Source organism: Ictalurus punctatus, chromosome 15 (genome assembly GCF_001660625.3).
Source record: "Ictalurus punctatus breed USDA103 chromosome 15, Coco_2.0, whole genome shotgun sequence".
Lineage (NCBI taxonomy): Eukaryota > Metazoa > Chordata > Actinopteri > Siluriformes > Ictaluridae > Ictalurus > Ictalurus punctatus.
The window spans coordinates 12,025,784-12,052,901 of NC_030430.2; the positions used below are offsets into that span (position 1 = coordinate 12,025,784).

At 39.3% G+C, this 27,118-nt stretch overlaps 1 protein-coding gene across 4 annotated transcripts; it reads left to right on the forward strand.

The window, feature by feature from the left end:
- The first annotated feature begins 1,398 nt into the window (after nucleotides 1-1,398).
- On the forward strand, nucleotides 1,399-26,868 carry phf20b (PHD finger protein 20, b). 4 transcript variants are annotated; one of them, XM_017487324.3, is made up of 19 exons: nucleotides 1,399-1,536; nucleotides 3,944-4,046; nucleotides 4,499-4,670; nucleotides 4,804-4,888; nucleotides 5,757-5,833; nucleotides 6,016-6,436; nucleotides 8,658-8,756; nucleotides 10,242-10,382; nucleotides 10,557-10,616; nucleotides 11,286-11,543; nucleotides 11,763-11,930; nucleotides 12,054-12,140; nucleotides 14,325-14,456; nucleotides 14,696-14,874; nucleotides 18,351-18,450; nucleotides 18,726-18,921; nucleotides 19,987-20,317; nucleotides 21,157-21,376; nucleotides 24,982-26,868. In XM_017487324.3, exons 2-19 carry the CDS (start codon nucleotides 3,964-3,966, stop codon nucleotides 25,125-25,127), a joined length of 2,955 nt encoding a protein of 984 aa, XP_017342813.3. In that variant the 5' UTR covers nucleotides 1,399-1,536; nucleotides 3,944-3,963; the 3' UTR covers nucleotides 25,128-26,868. The 4 variants fall into 4 exon arrangements, with proteins under 4 accessions (XP_017342813.3, XP_017342814.3, XP_017342815.3 ...); XM_017487325.3 differs by having other exon boundaries at nucleotides 14,696-14,805; XM_017487326.3 differs by lacking the exon at nucleotides 14,325-14,456.
- The last annotated feature ends 250 nt before the right edge of the window (nucleotides 26,869-27,118 follow it).

Genomic DNA, 27,118 nt, shown 5'->3' on the forward strand with positions numbered 1-27,118 from the left:
TGCATGGCACTGTAGCAGCTAAACCCATACAATGATAGCTTAGTTGTGCCTCCCCTTGGCTACAGACACCAAACTAGTAAGAAAGGTTTTTTTTTATATATTTTATCGGTCTGGTAGTCCTACAAACAGCGACAACACCCAAGGCATGTTTTATGATCAATCCAACTTTTTCTGATCATGTCATACATTGACAGCGAAGTTACCTCAGCTTCCGTAAAACAAAATTTAGGCTAACTTAGGCTCAGTTTCAATCTCTTTACTTGTTAAAAAAACAAAAATCAACTTATATACATTTTTCCTCACACTGACTGTGATCTAGTGTTTGGCAGAATTGAGAGCTGTCAGCCAATAAGACACGAGTGTTTCCACATATTTTCCTGTAAACCCTGTCTGATTGGCCTCACTTCCTTTCACTGAATATATATATATATATATATATATATATATATATATATATATATATATATATAATTACAACACTGCCGTCTTCTAAAATTCAGTTACGTTGTGACAAATCGCTCCAAGTGGAGAATTATTCAAGGCTAAAGAGAAAAATTTCCCAGGACAGGTTATGCCCCTGGACCTTTCCAGTGCCCCAACTCATGTACACAATATACTGATTCACGACCTAGGGAGCTGATCGAGACATACTCATTGTCACTGACTTGTGAGAGACATTGCACCACAGCGGCCTCTAGTGGCCATAAGCAGAAGAATTTAGCGTCGTTTGGCCGCCAGATGCCGCTGTGGTGCAGTGTCACTGACAGATCCACAGAGACTGAACCGTTAGAGACAGGAGGCTCCTAAAACCAGACAGACAATACACCGTAGCAGACTGTCTGAGCAAAGACTCTCAATACTGAAAGCCACGCTGACAAAGTGCTCATATCGACTATCCTGGCTGCCTAAAGAGTAGAGGATATACCGACAGCATGCTCAGAATTCAGTCAGAAACGGGCAAAATTCTACAGAAATTTGTGCTCATTTCATCCATAATTCAACATCGAGAGAAATCAGTGCACTTGCAAGAGGAACACAAAGGGTCCTTACACAATCAGCACAGAACATCTTATACACTATATGCACAAGCCTTGTTTTAGCTCCCTCTATATTATTATTATTAGTAGTAGTAATAGTAGTTAAAAGTAATTAAGTAGTAGTAACAAATTGAATACTGATTAAGTCTGAACTGATTGCACTAATTGTGTTTCCTTAAAAGAAAATAAAACAAAAATAACACCAAGCATTTCTGGAACAGGATTTTACATTGAAAATGCAAAAGAAGAAGAAAATTTTATACTTCCTTCTAAAATATTTGGTTAAAACGATCAAATAAAATAAAAAGGGGGGAAAGATAAAAGAGGGAAATGGCGAGGTGTTGCGCATGCGCAGACGAGCGCAGCCTCGTAATCACCGGCCTTGCTCGCCGGAGAAAACAAACTGCGCGGATAACAGAGTCAGCACGCGGCGCAGAGCGACATTGCACTCACTCCTGTTCTTACTGCACTTGGAATAGCAAAATCCCGTCAAACAAAGGTAAGTGGACTGCTTTCCTTATAGCTCGGTTATTTAAGTAAGTGTGCGACGCGGTCTGATGTTTAGAATTGTGAATGTGTGATGATGATGCTGTTGTGATTAGACCAAACTTGTCTTCAGTACATGTGTGCCGACGCTATCAGACACTGATGAGTCATTTTGAACAAAAGTGGTTGTAGTGAGAGGTTTGCCCGTCAGTAATATCCGCTCCATGCAGGACTGCGCGAGCTGCGTGCAGAGCTGTGACAGTCAGCACCACTTTTCGGTGAAGTTGCTGTTTGGCTTTCCGAGTCATCATTACGGCGGAGTAGGCCGAAAGGAGGCCGCTTTGCGATATCTAGTTGACAGACAGAAGGCTGAGCCAATCAGAGGACAGGAATCAGCACACGTCTGACACGTCCTCCAATCAGCTTCTAATGTAACCGTGCGCGGCGCAAGGGCCGAGTGAACAATGTAACACGTCTAAACAGGCGAACTTACGGATAATTGTTAAAGAAATGCTTAAATATTTCAGTTCGTGCGTGTGTAATGTGATGTTTATGCGTTTTGGCGTGCTTTGTATCTATATAAAGTGCTATATCGCGGCTCGCGCTGCGCTCGCACACAACGTTGCGCCCACGTTTTTCCACTTCGCTTGCGGAGTACAGGAAAAGTTTAAAGCACGTATTTTTGTATTTGGCCTCATACAGCACGTTCTTCCGTCGTATTACGAGATAAATGTTGTTCACACATCATGTGTTACAAAGCAAACATTAATGCCGGACTCGAAATGAAGAGGCGCGTGCTTGACAAGAAGGTAAACAGCAAGGAGGAAACGTATTGCGCGCCATTTGCGTCATGACGCTGTTTCCCCCCTCTCTCTTTCTCTTTCTCCCTCTCTCAGTCCGTCCGCTGAACACGACACTGTTTTATACCAGACTCGCTGCGGAGCCGTTTAAAATCGACCCTGAGACAGTTATTTAACGATTTTTTTTATTGTTTGTGCTCATTACAAAACACCTCTGACCGTGACTGCACGATGCACAGGCTCGCGTGCTGTGGCTGGAGTCACGTGAACACGGAGAGGGCCTCTGAATGGACCAGATTTGGGGAGGTGTTTATAAAATCACAATCACACTCGCGCTTTCATTACCACTAACTATACACAGTTTACTATACACTACAACTATGTACACTTTCAGATACACAGCTAGCTGTGTTGTTTACCACAAGAATATAAAGGGATCCATAGAAATTAAAGCGAAAGCAATTATAGTTAACACCCCCCCCCTAATTTGTGATAGACACTATGAATTCACACTGATACATTATCTTATTTGCACTTCACTCACAACTGATGACACACACCTGTTGCTGTAATCTCAGTATTATTTTCTGTTCCAGCTGCCCAAAATCAGCATGACCCGTGAACAGTACATCAATCCTAAACAGTCTTAACAGAACAGAAGGATTAAACATAAACTTTTAGCTTCAAGTTTTTCTAAGCTTGAATTGTTATATAAAATAATCCTGACACAAGTTATGTTGTTAATACTCCATAACCCACTTCTGCGTTTTTGCATCCCTTTGTAATCAGACAAAGCAGAAGGTTATTTCCAGCTATCAAGTTATTTAAACCCTCTGCACTTCCCTTCCAAATGACACATTATTGGACACATCCACGCTGTACAGTGTAGAAGCCAATGTTTCATAACATGTGGTGCTGATTTAAGGATTCAGTCAGAATGAATCATGTATTATTATATTGCTTGTAACAGGCTTTTGTATCCTCCACCCCCCCCCCCCCCCATCCCCCATTCTCTCTGTATTTAATTATAAGCAGTAGATCTAGGTTATCCACCCTGATAATGAGATTTGGAGTTCAGGTTTGTCAGCAGAGGTTCTTAGGAAAATTCTGGATTGAGGTTTTGCCACTAGAGGGTGCACACGAGCCAGTTCTTCCTTTGTGTTTCGTGCCCTGTTTTAATGACTTGGCCATCCTCTTTGACTGAAGGATTTCTGTCCCCCCCCCCTCCCACACCTTAACAAACAAGGAGAGTTCAAATAAAAGAATTCACATAACATGTTGCTAAAGTAAAATGTGTTGAGGTGTTTTGTTGCTGGGGGGGGGGGGGGGGGGGGGGTATGTAATTTCGGTGACCATGCTGTTGTTGTTAAAAAAAAAAAAAAAAAAAATTCATTTTTTTTTTTAATCTATTCATTTTAATGCTCAGTGATTCAGGTTTTGATCAAATTACACTATTAATTTTGACATGTGACTTACATATTTTGGAGGATTGTTTTTGTTATTTGTGTGTAAACACATGAATTCAGGTTTGTGAGTACCAGAATGAGGGTATTTGCACCACATGAATTTAATCTGATATATGAAACCATGCATAGCTGATTAATGCCTTGTTTTCTAAAGGTTGGTGCGAAGCGCACAGCATGACTAAGACGCCTCCCAACAGGCGAGGGATCACGTTCGAGGTGGGGGCACCATTGGAGGCCCGAGACAGTCTGAAGAACTGGTCAGTGTTTCTTTCTCTTTCATCTAGTTCTTGTTCTGTCTTGGCAGCCTTGACTTCCCTCCTCCTCTGTTTTCACGCTGTTACAAAGCTCAAGCCAAATACAGCTGCGTGAGCTCTTTGCTTTGTTCAGCGTTCTGCACCACCAGCATAGCCCCTAGCTTCTAGTCCGACTCTGTTTTCATTCAGGGAAATGCGAGCCTGCGTTTTAATGCATTCACACGGAAAGTGAGAGATCATTTATAAATCTCGATCAGCGAAGAGCCACAAATAAGACAATAAGCATTTGAGACCCTAACTAATATTAGGGAAAATTCCTCGCCAAAACCAGAAGAGGCTCTTAATTTAGGCCAAATCTGTGCAACTAGTTCGCTTGCTATCATTTGAAGAAAGGTGCAGTGTTGTGTGTAAACGTTGATATAACACCTGCTGGTTTAATGCGAAATCTTTTTCAGGTATGCTGCCAGCATTGAGAAGATTGACTACGAGGAGGAGAAGGTCCTGATTCACTACAGACAGTGGAGTCATCGCTATGACGAGTGGTTCGACTGGAGCAGCCCTTACCTTCGGCCCGTGGAACGAATCCAGCTCCGGAGACAAGGCCTGCAGGAGCACAACATGGCCCCGGTGACTACTTACTCGCAAAAAGAGATTGCGGTTACTTATTAATAGAGTTTTTTTGTTAGTTTTTTTCCCCTTTTCCTTTTTGTAACAAGTAAAGCATTGTTCATTATTGTGTGTGTTCCTTATTTTTTTCCAGGGTTTTCAAATCAACCAGAAAGTTTTAGCCAGCTGGTCAGATTGTCGCTACTATCCTGCTAAGATCCTCTCCCGTGATAAAGACGGTCAGTTATTGTGAATGATTTATACTAATAAGAAATTATTGGGAGGTAATTGTGATATCCTGTTTCCTGAAAAGGGGTGGACAAATTATGTATTCATTAGCAAGTCCACAGGGCAAGTCAAACCTCCAGTGCATTTCCCAGTCTACCCTAATTGACTAGGGTAAAAAGTGGTATTTAATGTAATGTAATAATACATGGTGAGTTAGTTAGCTATTTAAGATTATACATGATAAATACTAGAGGTCGAACGATGGAGGATTTTCCCAATAACGATAAGTAAGTTGGGCTATACCTGCTGATAACCGATTTCAAAAACAAAACAAAAAACTGATACTGAATCAAAATCTAACCCCCAAAATCAAATATTGCTGAACTTTATTACAAAAATAAAGAGTGCTGACTGTACCATGAAAATGTGCTGTACGTTTTAAAAAGTTAAATAAATATTCATATATAAAGTAAGTAAGATATACATCCAAACTGAACCAAGAAGTAGCACTCGAAATAACAAATAAAAATAGAGACATCCAAAACAACACAACCAAATTTGTCAGCAGTAGTTTTTTTTTCCTCTAGAGGACGCTCTCCTACTGTATCATGACAACGTAACCTTCTCGGACTCAGTTGGGGAAAACTATTGGTGTGGATTTTTAAAAAAAAAATTTTTATCTGGCAAAGCAATCAATCGATCGACATCTAATCAAGACATATGATGATTATTCTTTTGTAACATTTTTAATGAAGCACATCATGTTTTTGTCCTTGGCAAAAAATAATCATGTATAATAATAATTTATTATTATTGTATTTCAACACATGATTACTACTTTACTAACCTCAATTGTGTGCTGATTTTGTCTTGTTACAGATTCTTATACAGTGAGGTTTTTTGATGGTGTAGTTAAGACTGTGAAAGGGATAAAGATTAAACCTTTCAGAAAGGAGGTAAGAACCCACTCTTGCCGTCTGTGGCAATCAGAATAGATACAGACTAAATTCTTTGAGTATTTTCGATAAATTCCTTATGTAAAAATTATTTTAGTAAGAGATAAAAAAAAAAGTGATCCTGAGATGCTTCCTTCAGCATTAGGCTCAGGTGAATGCTCTCCTATCTTTGCAATCTACAGAACACGAACAACAAGCCGGGGCAGCCGAGCCGAAAGCGAGCAGCAGGAAAGAACAGCAAGGCCAAAGAGAACGGTAGGAACCATCAGGATGGTGAGACCGAATCGGAGGAAGAAGACTCAAAGGTGACAGACGAGTGCAGCAAGCTTCAGGACACCACGCTGGCTGAGAAGGAGCCGTCCGAGATGGCGAACGGACACGAAGAGCAAGAGGAAAAGCCATCCGTTGTCGACGTGAAGACGGAAGCACTGGAGAACGGAGGAGGGGAATCAATGGAGATGAATGGAGGAGGAGAGGAGGAGAAAGTTGGAACTCTTCAGAACGGTGCCCATGAAAGCTGTGGAGAGGGACAAGAGAAAGACGAGAAAGAGAAAGAGGCCAGTCTTGGCCAGAACAGGAGAGCAAGAGGCAAAGTAGTGGAGGGTAAGACTGAGCTGATGTGCACCCCTGCAGTTGTGCTGACTTTTACATGTGAATGTCTTTTAGAGTGTGAAAGAGTTGGTTTACAGATGACTTGGTTGGAAACGTCGGGTCTGATTTCTACCTGTTTGTGTTGGGATGCCGAGAACAGGTTTATGGGTAATAGGGCTTGTGAAGTCAGCTAATACGTTTACGTTGCACTTACTTGTGCTACAAATAAAGTAACAGAAGCTCACCAAAAATACTCTGAATTGTAAGTCCTGTGATTTGGTGAAAGCTACAAATAAATTGACTTAAATAAATTTCACATAGTGTTCCCAAATAAGCAAGAAAGTTGGGGAGTTCTGTTATAAAATCATTTCTCAATGAGACATTAAACATGTAGAACTAATTAGTTGTGAATTAAACTAAACTTTTTCAGTTCCACTTGATGATGAAAGTACTTGCATTTCTGTCTTTTCTGCTCGAACTGGGTGTTTCCACCAATCATGAGCGATCACTCTGTGGGTAGGGGAAAGCTGTGATCCCACTGTAGACTAGGGATGTGCGATATGACAAAATATCATATCACGATACTTGAGGACATTTGTACGATACACAACATGTACCACAATATATAATTTAGCGAACAAACTGTCCGCAAGACAGTAGTAAAATAAACAAAAACTGACTATGATGATACTTTTCTTTAATGCCTACAGATAGATAGACTTATTATTTTTTTTAAAATATATCAAATCAATGTTCTCCATCCATTTAGTACATTTGTGAATAAAGCCAGTGTGATCACTGAGAAAGCGGTTAACGTGACAGCCCTGCTGTAAACAGACTAGTACATCAGAGTGGGGTGTGTGCAGGATTTGTGCAGGTTCTTTAACTGGTTATCATTAGAGATGCACCGATGTATCTGCCGATAAAGGCTATTTTTCACGCCAGCGGCAAATAGTTTAAAAACATCTGATGATCAGGGCTGATTATATCCTGTCAATCAAAAGAGGGCGGGAAAACAAAAAAAAAAATTCGTGCTGTGTGTAAAGATGTCTCTTGTGTGGAATGATGACAAAACTGCAGTTTGTAATCTCTGCACTGCTAAAATTTTACACTGGAAGTGAGCAGCAGTGAAGCAGGAGTTTCGGTGAAGAGTCTATTTTTTAAATTTTATTTAAAAATTTTTTGCTGCACTGCTCGAGTTGAATTAAAGCACCAGTACACCACTGAAAAATTTAAATGAAGATGAGTTGACAAAAAAGGTATATATTGCACAGAAAAATATATTTGTAGAGTAGTATATTTCATATCCAGTTAATGTTAATATATAAAAAAGTTGATATATATATTAGCAGTTTGATGTTCAGTGATGAATTAGAAATGCTTGTGTTTGTGGTGAGTGAATGTGAGACTAACAGCAGGTGTTTTAGAATTCAGTCAAAGTTAATATGAATTAATAACATTTCAATAATTTAAGAAATCTTACTTTAATCTTCAGAATTTAGTTCATGTGTTAATGTTGATTAGAGTAAAGTGTTTTCTGTTTAGGAGATAAAGTTTTCATTCGCATTGCCTTCAGAATTGTGGAATTAATTATTATTAATTTAAAAGAAGGCATAAAAGGCAGAACTATCGGTTATTGGTTTCAGCTGAGAAATTTATTATCGGTGCATCTCTAGTTATCACACTTGTTTTTCAAACAAAAGTATATTGTTATTTATTTATTGTTCGGTAGTGACATGTAATTGTAGCATCGCAGCGCTGTGTGTCGATGGCTGATTGATTTGAAAGAATTGTTTATCCCGTAGTGCTAGGTAGGGACGTGATATAAACGATACAACTAACATGCAAGCATAACTGGAGCAGTTTGAGTGTCGATTTGTAGAGGAGCTCTTCAAAATATTAGGGGAACGCTAAAGTGATCCTGATTTGTTGGAAGGAGGGAAAACCTTGGGGTGCGTGTGGTGGGGGGGGATGGAGGCGATTTATATGAAGCATAGGAGTGTAATCAATGCTCATATAAGCATAAACAACCAAATTCTTCTTAGCTTCATCACTACTATGAAATGCAGGACTTTGCTGTGTTTTGCTTGTCGTTTTGTACCTGTGTTTGTTTTTTTTTTCCACTATTGGGAAACACCCATGTCATTAAAAGAGCTCCAGACACAGATATTAGCAGGTCTTGTTTTTTGATGAGTCATGCTGATGACATCGTTGGCTTGTGTGCCTCGTGCAGGAAAAGACGCAGAACGGGCCAGTGTTCCAGAGCTGAGGAAAAGACGTGCATCCACGGGACAAACTCCTCCATCCAAGAGGAGCAGAGCCAATACTACAGGTCCGTACATGCAGCCCCTCTCTCACGCTCGGACATAGAGTTGAGGTCGGAAGTTTGCATACACATCATCATAAACATGAATGTCATGGCAATGTTGGGCTTTCAATAATTTCTTTGAACTGTTCTTTTTCTGGGGCAGAATGATTGTACAACATACATCTTTAATAAAAATTAAAAAAATAATTTGGTTCACAATTTTTTATTTATTTGGGGTTTTCTGTAGTCAACACAAGGTCAGAATTATACATACAGGGTCAAAAATATACATGCAGCACACCTAATATTTAGTTGAATGTTCCTTGAGCATACGCTTTTGGTAGCCATCAACCAGCTTCTGGCAGAATTCTGGTTGGATATTTGACCACTCTTCTTGGCAGAATTGGTCGAGTTCAATGACATTTGTTGTTCAATGCTTAACAGTTGGTGCAGTGTTCTTTACTCCTTCAAATATAACTCTGGTTATTGTGGCCAAACAACTCAGTCTTTGTCTTATCTGACCCTAAAACTTTCCTCCAGAAGGCCACAAACTTTAGATGGGCTTGATGGTGTCGATTTTGGAGCAGGAGCTTCTTTCTTGGAAGGCAGCCTTTTAGTCCGTGGTGATGTAAAACGCTCTTGACTGTAGACAGTGACACTGATGTTCCAGCAGCTTCCAGTTCATGGCAGACCTGTGCCTTGGTGGTTCCTGGGTTTTTCCTGACCATCCGAACCAATTTCCTCTCAGCTGAGAGTGACAGTTTGGGTCTTCTTCAAGACCCTGGCAAAGTGGCTACACTTTCCAACAACTTGTACTTATGTACAATTGTTTGAACTTATGATCTTGGAATCTGCAAGTGTTTAGAAATGGCTCCAATAGACATTCCTGACTTGTGTAAATCCACCCTCCTCTTATACAGATCTGCACTGTGCTCCTTGGACTTTCCCATAGTACTGTGTGTTGGTCAATCCATTGAGTGCTGTCAAACAAACCCTTGTTATGTTGGCACTGAGAAGCTGCCAGCTGTAGTCAATCATGATCACTAACAGGAAATTAAGAGGCCTTGGTCTTGGCAAATGAAAGGACATTCTGGAACTTTCAGAACCACAGAATTAATCATCAAGTGTTTATATGTATATTTTTGACCCTGTATGTAAAATTTTGTCCTGTGTTGATTTATAGAAAACCCCAAATGAATTAACACTTGTGAACCAAATTCTTGTTTAAAAAAAGAATATATATATATATATATATATATATATATATATATATATATATATATATATATATATATATATATATATATATATATATATATAAAAAAATACACACACACAAGATGCATGTTGTACAATCATTCTGGCCCAGAAAAAGAAAGTTCAAAGAAGTTATTGAAAGCCCAATAATGCCTGACATTCATGTCCATGATGAGTGTATGCAAACTTCTGACCTCAACCGTAATCTTAAATAAAATTGATCTTCCCACATTGTGTTTTCCCCTCCTACAGACAGAAACAGTCGATCCCAGATCAGACCTGCTAGATCAGATTCTGTTCCAGAAAGCTTCAGTGATAAGGAGGGTCTCTGCAAGACGGGTCTTCTGGAGAACCCCAAGCCTATTGTACAGACAGCGTCTAGTCCTGATCTTGGTACGTTTTTACTGTTAAATAACTAATCCCACTTTTATATTACTGGAATGCTTATATTCATGCTTGTACAGTTCCCACATTAAAAATGAATTATGCATGCTAATAGCTTTTTATTTATTTATTTATTTATTTATTTATTTATAAATGTATGCTCATTGGTTTTATTTTCCTCAGCCACGCTGCTGCAACGACAAGTCCACCTCCCAACCACCAATAAATACAGCAGGGAACCATGTGAGTGTACTCAAATATCTCTTTCCCCCTCTTTTTTTCTCTCTGCCCTCTGCAAATGATCACTATATTTCACATGAACTAAGTAGATTTAACAGACATTTCAAAACATCACCCCACCCCTGGTAATTAGCCTTCGTGACTATTTATTAATAAATGTAAAGGCAGCATTAGCTATGTTTACATGCAAAGATTTCTGCCATACGGAGTAAATCGACATGGTCTGTTCATGCGGATGCAGAACATCTGTTGACCTTCATGTTACGTGTGATCACAGCTATAGTGCATGTATGCATCAGCTTTTGGTGTCAGCATTACCGTAGCAACAAAGCACGCGTGAGTCATGTCTTAGTGTAAAATGAAACCGACGGTAATTATGTTAGCAGAGGATTTCAGCTGCCACTCCTGTGTCTAGCAAGTGGCAGTCTCCAGATGTGCTTATTAACCGGAAAGCTTTGAAGCCGTATTCTTGTGCCATATCAGTTCTACTTTGGAATATCGGACCTGCCAACCTTTTAAGCATTTTGTGTATTAGCTTTGGGTTTTAGCAGCAGAGTATATTAGAATGAGATATTGAAGGACCAGTTGTATTATTGTGTGTCATAGTGGTGTCATAATGGTCAGTCAGACAGTGAAAAATGTAATTATGGTTACATACCCACTCACTCACAGTGTACAGGGTCATCAAGAACCAGCCGCCGCCCATCCTCTCCATTGAACTGGACCATAACCCGTTTAAGTGCCAGGTGCCAGGCTGCACCAAGTCCTTCCGCAAGGCGTCTCTGTTGCACTATCACATGAAGTACTACCACTCTGAGAGCGAGCTGTGCTCTTCACACAACACACACACCTCTGAACCTCAGGCCCAGGATAGCCACACGCACACGTCGGAGACTCCGCGCAGACGCCGCACCGTTTCTGCATCTCTAGGTAAGTGAGATATTGTGGAGATTGGAATGGATTCGATAAGGTGCAATAAGGCTTTTTTTATTCTTTTTTTTTTTTTTTTTAACAAATTTTACAATGAATGCTTACTACACGTGGAGTCTCTCTTTTCTCTTTATTATATCTTGTGTGTGTGTGTGTGTGTGTATGTGTGTGTGTGTGTGTCTCAGCGTCTCATTCTGTCTCTCTTTCCCTCATACACAGACACTCCATCCCCGCTGAGTGACAGTAAATCCAGTCACACCCCGTCACCCCATACTGCCAACGGTGTGCATCGTCAGCGCAGCTCCTCCCACTGCGAGAGAAGCAAAGAGAACCAGCACACCAACCGCGCGCTCCATGACGACAGAGACTGGGTCACCATGGAAACAGGTATGGGAGTGCATCCCCCCTCTTCACATCTACTGCTGCTCATGAAATACTCCTGCTATGAATGAAAGCTGTTAAAGCGTCGACATAGCTAATTTATGAATTTTTGGGGGGGTTCGTGGATAGAACAAGAGAAGAGGCGAGAAAAGAAGCCGAGGGACTTCTGCATCAAGCCGAAGAAGAAGAAAAAGAAGAAAAAGAGGTCCAAGTCAGGTGAGACAGTTGGACATGTGGCTTAATCTCTCCGCTGTGTTCAGGTGCTTTTCTGTTATCCAGGCCTCTTGAAGACAGACGCACACATGCGTACATATGCTCACGAGTCATGTACTGTCTCTGTTGTTTCTAGGATAACCATATTTTTTGTTTATTTAATGTTGTTAGGTGTTTTCAACCTGATGTATAGTCAGTGGCTGTGGTCGAAATGTGCTTATGTACTGTATCATATTTTATCAGTAGACTGCATCAATATGCACAATAAGTGATATACTATTCTGTGTAGTAGTGATCAAAATAATAAGCTGTGATAATCACTGTCTGATTGATCAGCTCCGCTGTCTGTATACATACATAAGGCACTGTAGCTGACGGTGCTCAAGTAGCATTAGCCACATATTTGGAAATTCAGTTTAAGCACTGTGCCATTCAGGTGTCTTTTGAAATATTCATGGTTACATACCGCAAACTACATACTGCTTTTAGTCTGAACTCGCTGCAGGACTCTAGGGAGGTTTTCACTTGTTTCCTGCTTTTGAAAGTTTTTTTTTTTTTTCTTTTCTTTTTCTTGCTCTTCATTGGTGTTTGTGATTCCTGCTTCATGATCATGAGTCGGGAAATGACCGCAGTTCATCTGAGGTCGACCGATTGATCAGTTTTTCAGATTAATCGGCACCGATTACTAACTGGGGGAACTATCGGTTATCTGCAAAAAATCCACACCAATTAGGTTTTCCCGGTTGCTTCCGTTGCGGGAACGGCTGACAAGGGTCTGCCGTCGTTATACAGTACAAGAGCGGCCTCTAGAGGCGAAATAAAAACCATCCCTCCACGTTTACATGGACAACAATATTCTGATATTAACCCGATTAGTACAATACTGTAAGAAACTAGCATGTAAACAGTGATTATTGATGATCTTAATCTGACTAAAGTCATACTTGAAGTAAACACAAATTGAATTAAGACATGTGGAGAATTCCTATTTTAGTCGCATTATCAATGTGCGTTACAGACATGTAAACACCTTAATCACATTATTAACATCGTGTGAGAGTTTTCACCGCATTCTGTGACAGGACACGTACACACACGGCAGTGCTAAACCGTTTGACGGCAAACAAGAGAGCACGGCTGTGTCCGAAACTGCATATTTACCGACTATATAGTAAGTGAAATACTCGCACGTATGTGATTTCGGATGCAGCCCATGGCTTCAAGCAGTCATCTATTAGCACGTATAGCATGACGAATAATTAACTGCACTTGCATTCGTAAAATTAAAAATAAAAACACCCAAAACTGTATACGGTGCCATAATGAAGATGACCTGTATGTCGATACGTGAAATTCTGAGGGAACGTCGGACAGCGTCGCGTGGCGACATAATGACGTGTGCCGTTAATCGATCTAAGTTCTATATTATAACATGTAAAACCTGAACATGAAAGGAATATTGTAAAAGCAGCTCATGTAAACACCTTAATCACAATATTGTCTTATTCAGAATAAGGTCAATAATTAGATTACTGCTGTCCATGTAAACGTAGTCACTGACACATTTTGTCTTTTTTGGTTCATTTTGGATGTCTCTGTTTTTTGTTATGTGGAGTGTTACTTTTCACTTCAGTTTGGATGTATATCTTTTCTTTACTTTACTATTTATTAATAGTTAGTATATATTAATATTTATGTATGTATTTCATTATTAAAAAGTACAGTAAATTTCATGGTACACTCAGGAGGCTAAGTTCAGCAGTATATTACTTTGAATGTCATGTTTGCATTTAGTGTCAATTTTAAAAACTATCGGTTGCTCAATCGGTTATTGGCAGGTACCGCCCAACTTGTTTATCGGTATGGGTAAATAGTCCAGCATTGGTTGACCTGTAGTTTTAATGCATGCTGTGCAGTACTCCGGAGCACTATAGTATAGGAGTGCCTCCTCCTCCTTCTAGCTTGTCTAATGTATAATAATGGAAGTGTTCTTATTACTTGCCTCATGACCTTTTGCTAAATTCTTTAACATTATAAGCATTAGCTTTTATCGATGCTTCTCAGAGATGCCAGTGTTGCCTGTGAATTCCTCATGGCTAGGAAGCTGCTCCCTCTGTCTCTGTGTGTTAAGTGTGTGTCTTATATGTCCTAACACTGTCTGGCATCTGCTCTCCCTTCCTCTGACAGACACTCATGGCAGTGATAAGAGCAATGGCTTTAGCTCGTACCCCTGCAATCCCAATCAATCAATCAAATTGCCCCTCTCCCACAAACACCGCTCCTGCGCCGCACACTTCCCCGAAACAGAGCTTGATGATGGTGGGTATCAAACACGGGGGGCCCTTTTTCAACCAGGCTTCCTCTCTGCTTCTTAGTCTGCTTTTAGTCTCAGCTTTGATCCTATTCTTTTCTGTTGTCCTGTGTTCACTCATGGCTTTTCTCTGTTTGGTTCATATCTACTGCCCCATGCCCCACCCATTTATTTCAACTGTGTACTGTGTATGTGTTTGTGAGGTTGCGCAAATGATTTTCTTCATCTCTGGTTACCTGTGCTGCAGGTGAAGACAGCGGCAGCGATTGGTCCACAGACAGCCCTCTATGGAGCGAGGAGGAGTCGGAGACGGGGCTCGATCTTACCACGCCTTTCTCTGAGCAGGGGGTGGAGACGGTGGGTCATGACTCAGAGATAGTGCGCTGTGTGTGCGAGGTGCAGGAGGAGAACGACTTCATGATCCAGGTGGGCTTGCTTTGCCCAAAAACAGAGCGTTCTTCTAGATTAGTGTCAACTTTTTACATACAGCAGAAAGACTGAAATGGACATTCATGGCTTGTTGTCATGATTGAGGAGTACATTCAGTGGAAGGCAGGCAGAATTGCGGTTTATTCCTTCCTCCTCCCTCCTTCTCTTTTCATAAAAGTCACGCCAGGCCCCTATTTATTTATTTATTTATCAATCAATCAATTAATTAATTAATTAATTAATTATGGTTCCGCCCCAGGTGGTGGAGGCATTATGGGTTTTCATGAACGAATGGTTGAATGTTTGTAGGAGTTAACTCGTTCAATTTTGGATTTGATCCAAACATGACTAAAGTCACAGCAATGTCAAACGTCTCTGAAATAGATTTTCTTCAGTGGCTTCCTTCCTGTTTGTCATGTAGAGGTGTTACTTAAACGTAATTCATGTGCAGGCGCTCAAGGTCACATTTTCTAGCCGTCTGATATTTCTGCCATCAGTTTGTCAATCCGTTGGTATGAACATTTTTGTTAGTGCAATATCTCAAAATGAATAGGTGATCGTAGGATTTGTTAGGACTCATGCTTGCCATCACTAGATGAACTCTTTACATTTCTGGCATTGATCCAAACATGGGCAAGGTATATTTTACAAGTATTTAGGGCATACAGATTAGTAGCAGTACTTGTTGGCAGTGAAGACTTCTCCGTTGGCATTGTTGGCATTGAGTTCTACTTGTTGTCACTCGAGCAGCCAGACCAGGAGGGCAAGTGGGAGAAATCAACATGGAGGACAGTGATGGAAATATTAGGAGATATTATATGATATGTCTTATCAGATATTTTAACAGGGACAGAGTAGTCTCCTCCTCGCAATAGGTATGCTAAATATTGACAGATCAATATAATGTTTGTTAATAAAGCTAAAAATAAGCACACCCCATGGAAATGATTGGCTCTTTTGACGTATTTGGACAAGCAAACATTTGATCATCTCTGAAAAAGTGCTTATTAATGCAGGTGATATACTTGAACAAAAACACAAGGAAAATGACATTTTCAATTATTTATAAACAGAAATATTAATAGATGTGATATTCTTCTGTGGAAAAAGGAAGTACACCCTTGGCATTAGAAGATAATATTGCCCCCTTGAGCAGCGTTTTTTGCATAATTGTCCACCAGGCTTGTTGGACTTTTTGACCACTCTTCCATGCAATAGTCTTTCAGTTGCAAGATGTTTGAGGGATTTCTTGCATGTACTGCCTGTTTCAAATCCCCCACAACATTTCACTGGGATTCAAATCCGGGCTTTAACTAGGCCTGCTTCTCCTGAAAATCTTTGGTTTGTGCCAAACATGTCTGCTGTTACTGTGGCCAAACAACTCTATCATTGATTCATCTGTCCAGAGCACATTATTCCAAGAGGCCCAATATTTGCCTATCTGCTCATTGGCAAACTGTAGTCTTGCAAAAGCTTTTTCCTGGTTCGCCTCCCATGCAGTTCAAATTTGTGCAATGTCTTTTTGATTGTACTGTGAGCATGTACTGTGACACCAACGGTTGCAAGGCTTACTAGCAGATCTTGTGATGAAATAAAGCTAGGTTATCAGTAATAAAATCTAAATAGGTCATCTCTTAGCTAGCTAGTTAATTAGTCTGTATAATCAGAAGGCATAGATGGGCAGTGATGTAGTTACGGTTATAGTATGCATGCTTTCTTCAGCCTCGTTTTTTTAAATTGATACAGAAAGCAGTTTTCTGTAGAAAAAAGATGTCAACCCTAATCATAAAAAAAAAAAAAACGATTCCCATGTTCGGATGAAAAGTTTGTAAATAAATAAAAATTTGTAAATTTAAAGAACTGTTATCATTTAAAGAGCACGAAAAAGTTTCACCATATAATACATTTGTTTAAAGCCCTATTCGGACCGGATTAATTTTACCTGGTGAGGGTGATTCATGTAATTATTACTGGTCTATCTCTGGAATTTTTTTTTTTCCTACCATAAAAGGACTTGAGGAAATAACTCCAGGTAATAGACATCACTTCTTAATATACGTGTTCATAAAAATATTTCTTCAGTATGGAGACTTCGGTAAATCTCTTTTCTGTCATCTCTGTCCCAACCCAAGTATTGGCGGCGTTTAAACAATAAATTATAAACAATGTTTTAAAGGTACTCATCAGAGATGCGATCCCTCTGGGGCTTTAGGTTAGTTATTGAGTTCCTAGCCCAAGTGTAGCCTGCATATTATGGGCACGTAACCTATTAATGATTGTAAGGAGGCACAAAGGCAATGATGTATACGTACTACAAATACATTTTGTGTAATGACTTTGCATGCATCATGAAGACACTCGCATTGAATTGATTTATACAGTGTTCTTAGAAATTTCTACAGTTATACTCTGCCAACATTACTTTACAGACATGCGCTGTATGTCCAAAAGTTTGTGGACACCTGACCATCACACTCTGATGTATTTTGTTGAACATCCCATTCCAGATTTAGTCCCCCCTTTGCTGTTATAATAACCTCCACTCTTCTGGGAAGACTTTCCTCTGGACATTGGAGTGTGGCCGTGGGGATTTGTGCTCGTTCAGTTACCAGAGCATTAATGAGGTCAGGCCTGGGGTGGAACAGCAAATCATCCCAAAGGTGGGCTTTAGGTCAGGGCACTGTGCAGGACACATGAGGTTTTTTGTTTGTTTGTTTGTTTGTTTGTTTTTTTCTTTTCTTTCCACTCCAACCTTGGCAAAACGTGTGCTCATGGACCTTGGGGCATTGCCATGCTAGAACAGGTTTGGACCCCTTAGTTCCAGAGAAGGGAAATTGTACAAGAACATCCTAGACAGTTTATAAAAAAAAAAAAAAAAAGTTAATAATAATAATATATGTTTAATTTATATAGTGCTTTTCCAGAGCTCAAGGACGCTTTACAATACAGTGATGCATAAACAACGAACAATCATGGACAAACACACAATGTGAAAAACAAAGTGCGATCAAACACAGAAAAGTAGTAGATTGTGTAGTCACTGAGAAAATGCATTATAACAGATTTCTGTTTCCATTATAGCACACATTATAACAGTTGTGTGCTTCCACCTTTGTGCCAGGCCCATATATGGGTGTGATGTTCAGGTGTCCACATACGTTTGGCTATATAGTGCATACTGTGTATTTACCCAGGTGATATATTTTTTCTCTTTCTCTGCACAAAATGATTCTTGAGTGAAGTAATAAACATCACTGTACGTGAGACTGATGTCTCAGCGTGTGTGTACAAGGCCAGTAGTAGCTCAGTGGTTAAGATGGTGGGCTATTGATTAGAAGGTTGTGAGTTCAAATCCCAACTCTGCCAAGCTGTCACTGCTGGGCCCTTGAGCAAGGCCCTTAACCCTCAACTGCTCAGTTGTATAAATGAGATAAATGTAAGTAACCACGTTGCCTTTTTATTCCCCTCTTCAGTGTGATGACTGTTTATGCTGGCAGCATGGCACGTGCATGGGCCTGTATGAGGACAGCGTCCCTGACACTTACAGCTGCTACATCTGCAGGGACCCTCCTGGTGAGCTGGCTTAATCTCCACTCTGAGGATTCTCAGTGACGGCCATGAAATGAATTTTGTTCCACTGCTACCTGTGCAGTGGTGCAGCACTAAATGTACTATTTATGCTTGGGATAGATATCCGGTATCTTAGGATCACAGTCCTCATTCTAGTGTTATGTCAAACGTTTCCGCCTTCTCAGTAACGAAACTTTGCGTTTGTCAGATGATGCCTTATATCATTGACTATAGTCTTGCTTTAAACTTCTTTTTGTTTCTGAATGCTTTGTGTTCAGCTCAAAGACAGAGTCAGCGCTACTGGTATGATAAGGACTGGCTCAGCAGCGGTCACATGTATGGCCTGCCCTTCTTAGAAGAAAACTACTCTCACCAGAACGGCAAGAAAATGGCAGCCACTCACCAACTCCTGGGCGACGTGCACCGTGTGTTCGAAGTGCTGAACGGCCTCCAGCTCAAAATGAGCATACTGCAGTAGGTTTTTTTTTTTTTTTTTTTTTTTTTTTTTGGGGGGGGGGGTTAACTTTGTTTATTCTGTTGTCAAGCTTGGTGGAGAATCCAAGTTAAACAAAGATTAATATAGTTGGTGAGTAACTGAGACTTTGTAGAAAGACCATACCTGAAATTCTTTTTTTTTTTCCCTTTTTTTTTTCTTTTCTTTTTTTCTTGTTTTTCCCCATATACAGTCCCCTCTGAGAGTACTGGAATGGCAAGGCCAATTCTTTTGTTTTTGCTATACACTGAAGACACTTGGTTTTGAGGTGAAAAGATGCACGGATCAGAATTTCAGCTTTTCCTGATCTTTATATCTATATGTGTTAAACAGCTCAGAACATGGCACCTTTGGTGGCAAAGCACCTGATTTCTCTGAGAAAAATTGTATCCATCACTTTTCCTCATTAGTGGCATGCTTGCTAATTGAAACAACTTCACGGAAACAATCAATTTTTGACCTCTTGCCCCAATGATCCGGGAGACATTTGATTGATCTGTTTTTTTTATTATTGAATTTTTTTTTTAAATTTAAAAACCAGATAGTTTTAGTTAATAGTTCATTTGTTAGTTTATTTAAAATAAAATCCACAACATGAGTGGTACAAATATAAACTTCAGACTAAACCTTTACATTAACACAACTGTTTGTCCAATTTATACAGTATCTCACAAAAGTGAGTACACCCCTCACATTTCTTTTCGTGTGTGTGTGTATATATGTGTGTGTGTGTGTGTATATATATATATATATATATATATATATATATATATATATATACACATATACACACACTCATAGATCACTCCCTTTATAATAAACTACAGAACCTACACTGCAAGTGCACAAATACAGAATATAATGACGAACTTGAATTAAACCAAACCTTTTAAGCAACTTGCACCAATTACTAGTTAGTACTTAGTACTTACTTAGTAATTAATACTGTGTGTATTACACTTATTGGCTTTCATCTGTATGTAAAACAGCCACTGAATAATTTCTGAACTATTAATGAAATGAAACCTGTATTGTTTGTCTGATAGGGCTCAGGCTCACCCAGACCTGAAACTGTGGCGGCAGCCCTGGAAGCCATCTGACGGCATGCTCAGGAAGGGGATGGGGCATTCTGGCATGACCACGCCCTCTCCCTGCTCCCCTCACGCAGCGGACTCCACAGATGGTGAGCAGGTCAATTCCAAGCAACCCGTGCCTCCTGCCTGCTCCTTCCAGACGTCTTACATCAGCAGCGAGCACTGCTACCAAAAGCCACATGCATATTATCCAGCACTGGAGCAGCGGCTGGTGGTGGAGACACGCAGCACCGAGGAGCTTCTGGAGCTCGAGACGCGCAAACTGCAACTGACCAATTCTAAGGTGGTGTAACCGTGCCCTATTGTTGATGTATTTAGTATACGTAGACAGATAGTGGATTTTACAGATGACTAAGTTGGGCGGTACCTGCAAGATAACCGATTGATCAACTGTAAGTTTTTAAAATTTATACTAAATGAAAATATAACGAAGTAAGATATTGCCGATCTTTAATACAAAAATAAACAGCACTGACTGTACCATGAAAATGTATTGTACGTTTTAAAATTATACACACACACACAAAAACTATTAATAAATATTGAAGTAAATATATACATCCAAACTGAACCAAAACGCAACACTCCAAATACCAAATAAAGACATCCAAAATGAATTAAAAAAAAAAAAAACACTTCAAATAACACAACAATGTTTTGGTTTTTATTTCGCGTCTAGAGGCCGCTCTTGTACTGTATAATTAGAGTGGGCTTTTTTCAGCTGCTCCCACAACGGACGCAACCAGGAAAAACCAGTGTGGATTTTTGCCGATAACCGATAGCTCTAGCAATCAGTCATTAGTGCTGATCAATCTGTAAAACCGATCAATCGGTCGACCTCTAGTGTTTAGGATAGATTTGTTTATCCAGGACTAGCTGACCAAGAGCAGGGGGATAACATGAATACTTAAAGCTGTCCTGTTGACTCTAGCTTGCTTTCAAACTGGGATGAGACGGAGAAAAACGATCGTTTCCCTGGGGATACATTTAAAAATGAGAATGGCTAAAATAGATTGTAACTAAATGAGTCCTGCCCACACAGAACGTGTAGAACAGCTTTAGATGAAAACATTCTGCTCTAGATAGTTCCGGTGAATACTAATTTAACATGATCTTTCTTAGGAGTTGGAGTGTCGCATGAAGCTGCTAGCGGCGGCCGAAAGAGAGAAGAGCTGTGCAGTCCAGGTTAAGGAAGAGGAGCCTGACCCAGTGACCTGTGATTCTAAACCTGACCCTGACCTTCTGCTACACCAGCAGTGGCAGCTGAACCTGCTGGAACACATCGAGGCCGTGCAAGACGAGGTCAGCCACAGGATGGACCTCATAGAGAGAGAGCTGGATGGTGAGCATTGAACCAACTCTGACTGAGTTGCTGATCGTTTGATGTTTATGTTCAGTTTCTCTGTTGTAGTTTTTAACAACTTGTTGTTTGTTTTGTTTTTTTTCTGTTTTTTTTTTAAAATCACGATATTAAAAAAAAAACCTAATTAGAAACGGCAGAAAAAATAAACACTTGGTTGAGGTAGAAATACTGGCTTTGTGTTGGAGGAGACCATGTGATGGTTATATATCCAAACCATGTACATTGAGTAGTATGTCAAATAGTATGCATACTATGTAGGCTATGACACTCATCCAAAGCCCACCAGTAGGAGGATGGCACAGGATTATGGAAAACTCAAGGGGACAAATACACCTGTGGCAATGCCAAAATTGATATAAAACATGGATATTTATTTAAATAATATATCTTCAAAGTGAGTTTGAGGTAATAATCATATGAGGGTGTAACGATGCACTCTGGTCACCATTCAGTTCACTGGCTTTACAGTTTTGATTTCATTTTCAGAATAGTTTGAATCAAATTTGAATGAAGAACAAAATTATGACTGCAAAGACTTTTTTATTTCTGAATCATAAACAATGTAAAACTATTATTTATTTATTTCCCCCCCCTGTATAAAACTAAATACATAAAAAAAAATTGCTATTATTATAAGTTTAATATTGTACATTGTTAATACAGTGCTGTGAAAACGTTTTTGTCCCATCCTCATTTCCTCTGTTTTTGTGTGCATCTCATACTAAATGGTTTTAGATCTTCAAACAAAATGCAACATAAAACAAAGGCAACCTGAGTAAACACACAATACAGTTTTTGTTCATTTATTTATTTTATTTGAAGCAATAAAACATTATCCAACACCTGTCACTCGTGAAAAACGAATTGCCCCATTAAACTTAAAATCTGGTTGTGCCACCTTTAGCAGCAATAACTGCAAACAAACACTTCCGATAACTGGAGATCAGTATTTCACAGCGCTTTGGTGGAATTTTGGGTCACTCTTGTTTGCAGAACTGCTTTAGTTCAGCCACACTGGAGGGTTTTCCAGCATGAACTGCCTTTTCAAGGTCCTGCCACAGCATCTCAATTGGGTTCAAGTCAGGACTTTGATTAGGTTTCTCCAGAACTTTCATTTTGCTCATTCAGAGGTGGACTTATTCCTATGCTTTGGATCATTGTCTTGCTGCATAATCCAGTTGAGCTCTCCTTTAGGATTTTCTGGTAGAGAGCAGAATTCATGTTTCCCTCAATTATTGCAAGGTGAACAGGTCCTGAAGCAGCAAAGCATCCCCACACCATCACACTTCCACCACCATGCTTGACCGTAGGTATGATGTTATTTTTGTGTAATTCTGTATTTGGTTTATGTCAGATGTAATGGGACCCCTGTCTTCCAAACAGTTCCACTTTTGACTTATGAAGCCACAGAACATTCTCCCAAAAGGTTTGAGGATCATCAAGATGTGTTTTGGCAAAATTCAGAAGAGCCTTAATGTTATTCTGGGTCAGCAGTAGTTTTCACCTCGCCACTCTTCCATGGATGCTATTTTTGCCCAGTGTCTTTCTGATAGTGCAGTCATGAACAGTGACCTTTATTGATGCAAGAGAGGCCTGTAGATCCTTTGATGTTGTCCTTGGCTCTTTTGTGACTTCCTGGATGAGTCGTTGCTGTGCTCTTGGAGGAATTTTGGAAGGTTGGCCAGTTCTGGGAAGGTTCACTACTGTGCTGAGTTTTTCCATTAGGAGATAATGGCTCTCACTGTGGTCCTTTGGAGTCCCAGAGCCTTTGAAATAACTTTGTAACCCTTCCCAGACTGATGTATTTGTCACCTTCTTCCTCATAATTTCTGGAATTTCTTTCAAGTGTGTTACTGGGTAAGACCTTGGTAACCAACTTCATGATGTTGAAAAAGTTCATTTTTAAATATTGATTTGAGTGAACAGGGTTTGCAGTAATCAGGCCTGGTTGCGTTTAGTCCAGCTGAACCACATTATTTCATGTATTTTTCCCCGTAGCTATTAATTCCCAAAATCTATTTTCACACAGGCCCAGTTAGTATTGGATAACTTCTTTGCTTCAGTATATACCGTTATCATTTAAAAACTGTATTTTGTGTTTACTCAGGTTGCTTTGTTATATCTTAGATTTTGTTTTAATTTCTGAAACAATGTAGTATGTGATGTACACAAAAACAGAAGAAACCAGGATACTTTTTTACACCACTGTAAATGTACTGCAGGTTCGCCATATCTTCAGAATAAATAAATAACTTTTGTTTATTCAGTCAAAATGTTTGTGAATTTATGTGTCTGACCTACAGCTAAAGTCTGTAACTGAAACAGAGCACCAAAGTCGTCTAAAATGCCAGATTTCTGTGGCCTTTGTGTTTGAAACCTACTGAAGAGCGCCTTTTTTCTTTCGTTCTTTTTTTTTTTTTAAAAACCACTATAAAAATGTAACTGTATAACGTATAATGCGTGTTGGTTGTTGCAATCCGGAGCTACCAGACTTCACAAGTGCGTATCTCGCAGGCTCTCCATGAAGGATCACGTGACCTCGAGCACATTGGGACCTCTGGTGTTCCAACAGTGCAACTGCTTTACATGCATTATTAATAGAATGCTGATTTCCACCACCGGAAGTGCATGTTTCCATGATGCACATTTTGCATCATGTATCGTTGCTCCCCTGACATCTTGTGATTTTATGCACGAGCGCAGATCTCGTCGATTGATTGACGTAAGCAGAACGTAGTCATTTTTCTTTAATTGCAGGTCTATTATTAGATCTTCATTGTACAGTCTGGTTTGGAGAATGTTATCACACAGTTTGTTATTGAATGCAGCCCAGATTTTATTGGGGTTATCTCACAGAATTTGAGCATTTTTAAATCTAGCTTAACCTTTGTTTGTTTGTTTGTTTGTTTGTTTGTTTGTTTATATTATTAGTATTATTATTTTATAAAAGCTTTTTCTTAATGGTTTTAACCACTTTGTATTCAAGTCTGTTTTTTGTTTTTGTATGTTTTGTGTAGTTTTTTTCTTCTTGCTATTTTCTTATTGTGTAAAGCGCCTCTTTAAAGTGCTTCTTTAAAAGTGCTATGTAAAAATAAAGATTATTATTATTATTATTATTATTATTATTATTATCATCATCATCTCATACAGTGTGACAAGTAATAATCGTAAAAGACAGCCGAACTTGGGCACAATTGGTTTTAGTCCTTATTTGAACTATCTTCTTGAATATCCATGTGTAAGAAACCCTGCAGTGAAAACAACAAACTTCCCAAAACTCTGCAGTAAAAAATGAAATCTGCTGTCACTACATATGATGTGGAAGGATGGCAGCCGTGGCACTGGCATACTATAATGTTATGTGGGTTTGGGACATGATTATACTTGGCGACTGCCTCTGATTGCTAAATCCTTGATGCATCCTCTCCAGGTAAATTGTAGAAAGTTATTTAATAGAATTCCATGTCATTTTCTCGTGCTGGGTTGTTTTTATTTATTTTATTTTTTTTGGGAGAAAATGCAGTTAGTAATTACTATTTGTCAGAATGGATGAAACACACCTCTTCTCTCTGTTTCTTGTTCAGTTTTAGAAAGTTGGCTAGACTACACGGGTGAGCTGGAGCCTCCAGACCCTCTGGCACGTCTCCCACAGCTCAAACACCGCATCAGACAGCTACTGACAGACCTGGGAACAGTGCAGCAGATCGCATTGTGCTCCTCATCCACATGAGGGCGACAGAGCACACAGATGTCCTCAGAAACGTACAGTACAGGAGAGATGGAATTTTTATTTTTAAAAAGAGACTTGAACCTGAACTAAAGCATATAAATAAGTGGTATTTAAGCTCTGAGGAAAACTGCGAGAGCCAAAACAAACCAACCCTAGAGAGAGGAAAAAAAAGAAGAAGAGAGAATGTACTTGAACGTTTAAATATGTTAAAAGTTTTGAATGTAATTCAGGGTTGTGGTTCAAGTCCAGGCATCAGATATGCCTCTTTTTTTTTTTTTTTTCTTTTTTTTTTTTTTTTTTTTTGAAGGACTATAATGTTTTTGGCATTACATGCAAGGGTTGTTTTGTTTTTTTTGTTTTTTTTTGTTACGAAGTGTATTCTTCAGCACTTAAATTTTGTTAATTATCATCATATAAAGTTTTATTTTGGTTTCTCCACTTTGTTGCTAATGTTATGCAAAACCACCTTTTCCTACGCGACCTGATCGTGAAGAACTGTTTGAATATTTGACCTCTTCAGACGAAGAGATTCTGAGGAAGTGTCCGGTTTTGTAGCCATTGAAGTAAACGTGGAAACGTTTAAAGGAGCATATATTTTAATCTCAAAGTACTTGTGTCTTGCTTTTATATTTTGTATTAAATAGACAGTGTAAATTGCCTATATTAATTCATGTTTCAGGTTGTTTTGTCCTTTACTGTTTGATCAAAACTGTAATGGTATTTACTGTGACTGAGTTTGCATTCATTACACCAATTACAACAAAAAATAACGATGATGATGATAACCACCTTTTAACTCTTGTACATTCTGTAGTACTTTGGACATAATTGCTTGTTTGTGTTTTGTATGAATGCAAATGTTTTCCCTGCCATATATAACAAGCACAAAAAGGGCATCATATATAATCCATTTTTTTTTTTTTTTTTTTTTTTTTTTTTAATAATTTTGACATGCTCTTACAGCATACTGTACTTACCCCCCCCCCCCCCCCCCCCCCAGGTTACCATTTTAACTTATTGTAATTGAGAATTTAAGTTATTGAGTTTTCTGTTTGTGTGTGTGGTTTGTTTTTTTGTTTTTTGTTTTTTTTGAAACCGCACTGGCCGTGTGTATAGGCTGAGTTTTTTGGCCAAATTGTTGTGTGTTTCAGATAAGCAGATGGGCCCTCAGTGTGTGTTCAGCAAGAGAGTGTCCGAGTTCAGTGCTCATGCCCATTGGTAGTTCTGTCTTTCATCTAAATTGTTTCATTTGACTTGTCAATTCTTAACCAGCGCCTGATGTTCCAGAGCAACACATTCAAATGCAACAGTGGTCTATGTTTTTAAAAAATTCCGACCCCACGAGAATGGACTGGAAGATTCTGTTTATATTTTCCTAATCTCTGTGCTTTTCTTTGTGTAGCCAGTGACCTGTATGCAGCCTGTTCTCGGTCCTTTCACTCTGCTGTGTGCTGTCCTGCGTGTCTGCCCTCTTGCATAACCAGTCACTGGAAGTACAGTAATCGGACATGATTATTTTATAAATCTTTTGAATTTTTTTTTTTTTTTTTTTTTTTAAAAGCGCTTTGCGTGGCGCCCAAGTTCTTCTTGACTTCTCGATTTAAAAAAAAAAAAAAAAAAATCCATTGTCCAAACCGCCATGGAAACAGGAGAAATTCTTTGTCGAGCATAATAATGCATTAGCTGAAGCCAAGAAAAATAAATAATAAAAAAAATGTCCTGTATGCTCAGCTTCCTTAAATATATGGTCAGTGTGCTTTTTGTTTGTGTTTGATTATGTTTCTATTTACTGGTGGCATGATCATCATCTTATGTTCATCATTTTGACACCCTTAAATCTTATTTACAACATCTGGGCTGCTGTTGCTAAAGACTATGGAATTGCATCGAGGTTCAGGGATACAAATGCATCTCAATTGCAGGTGTGTGTGTGTGTGTGTGTGTATATGTATGTATGTATGTATGTGTGTATGTGTGTAATATAAAATATG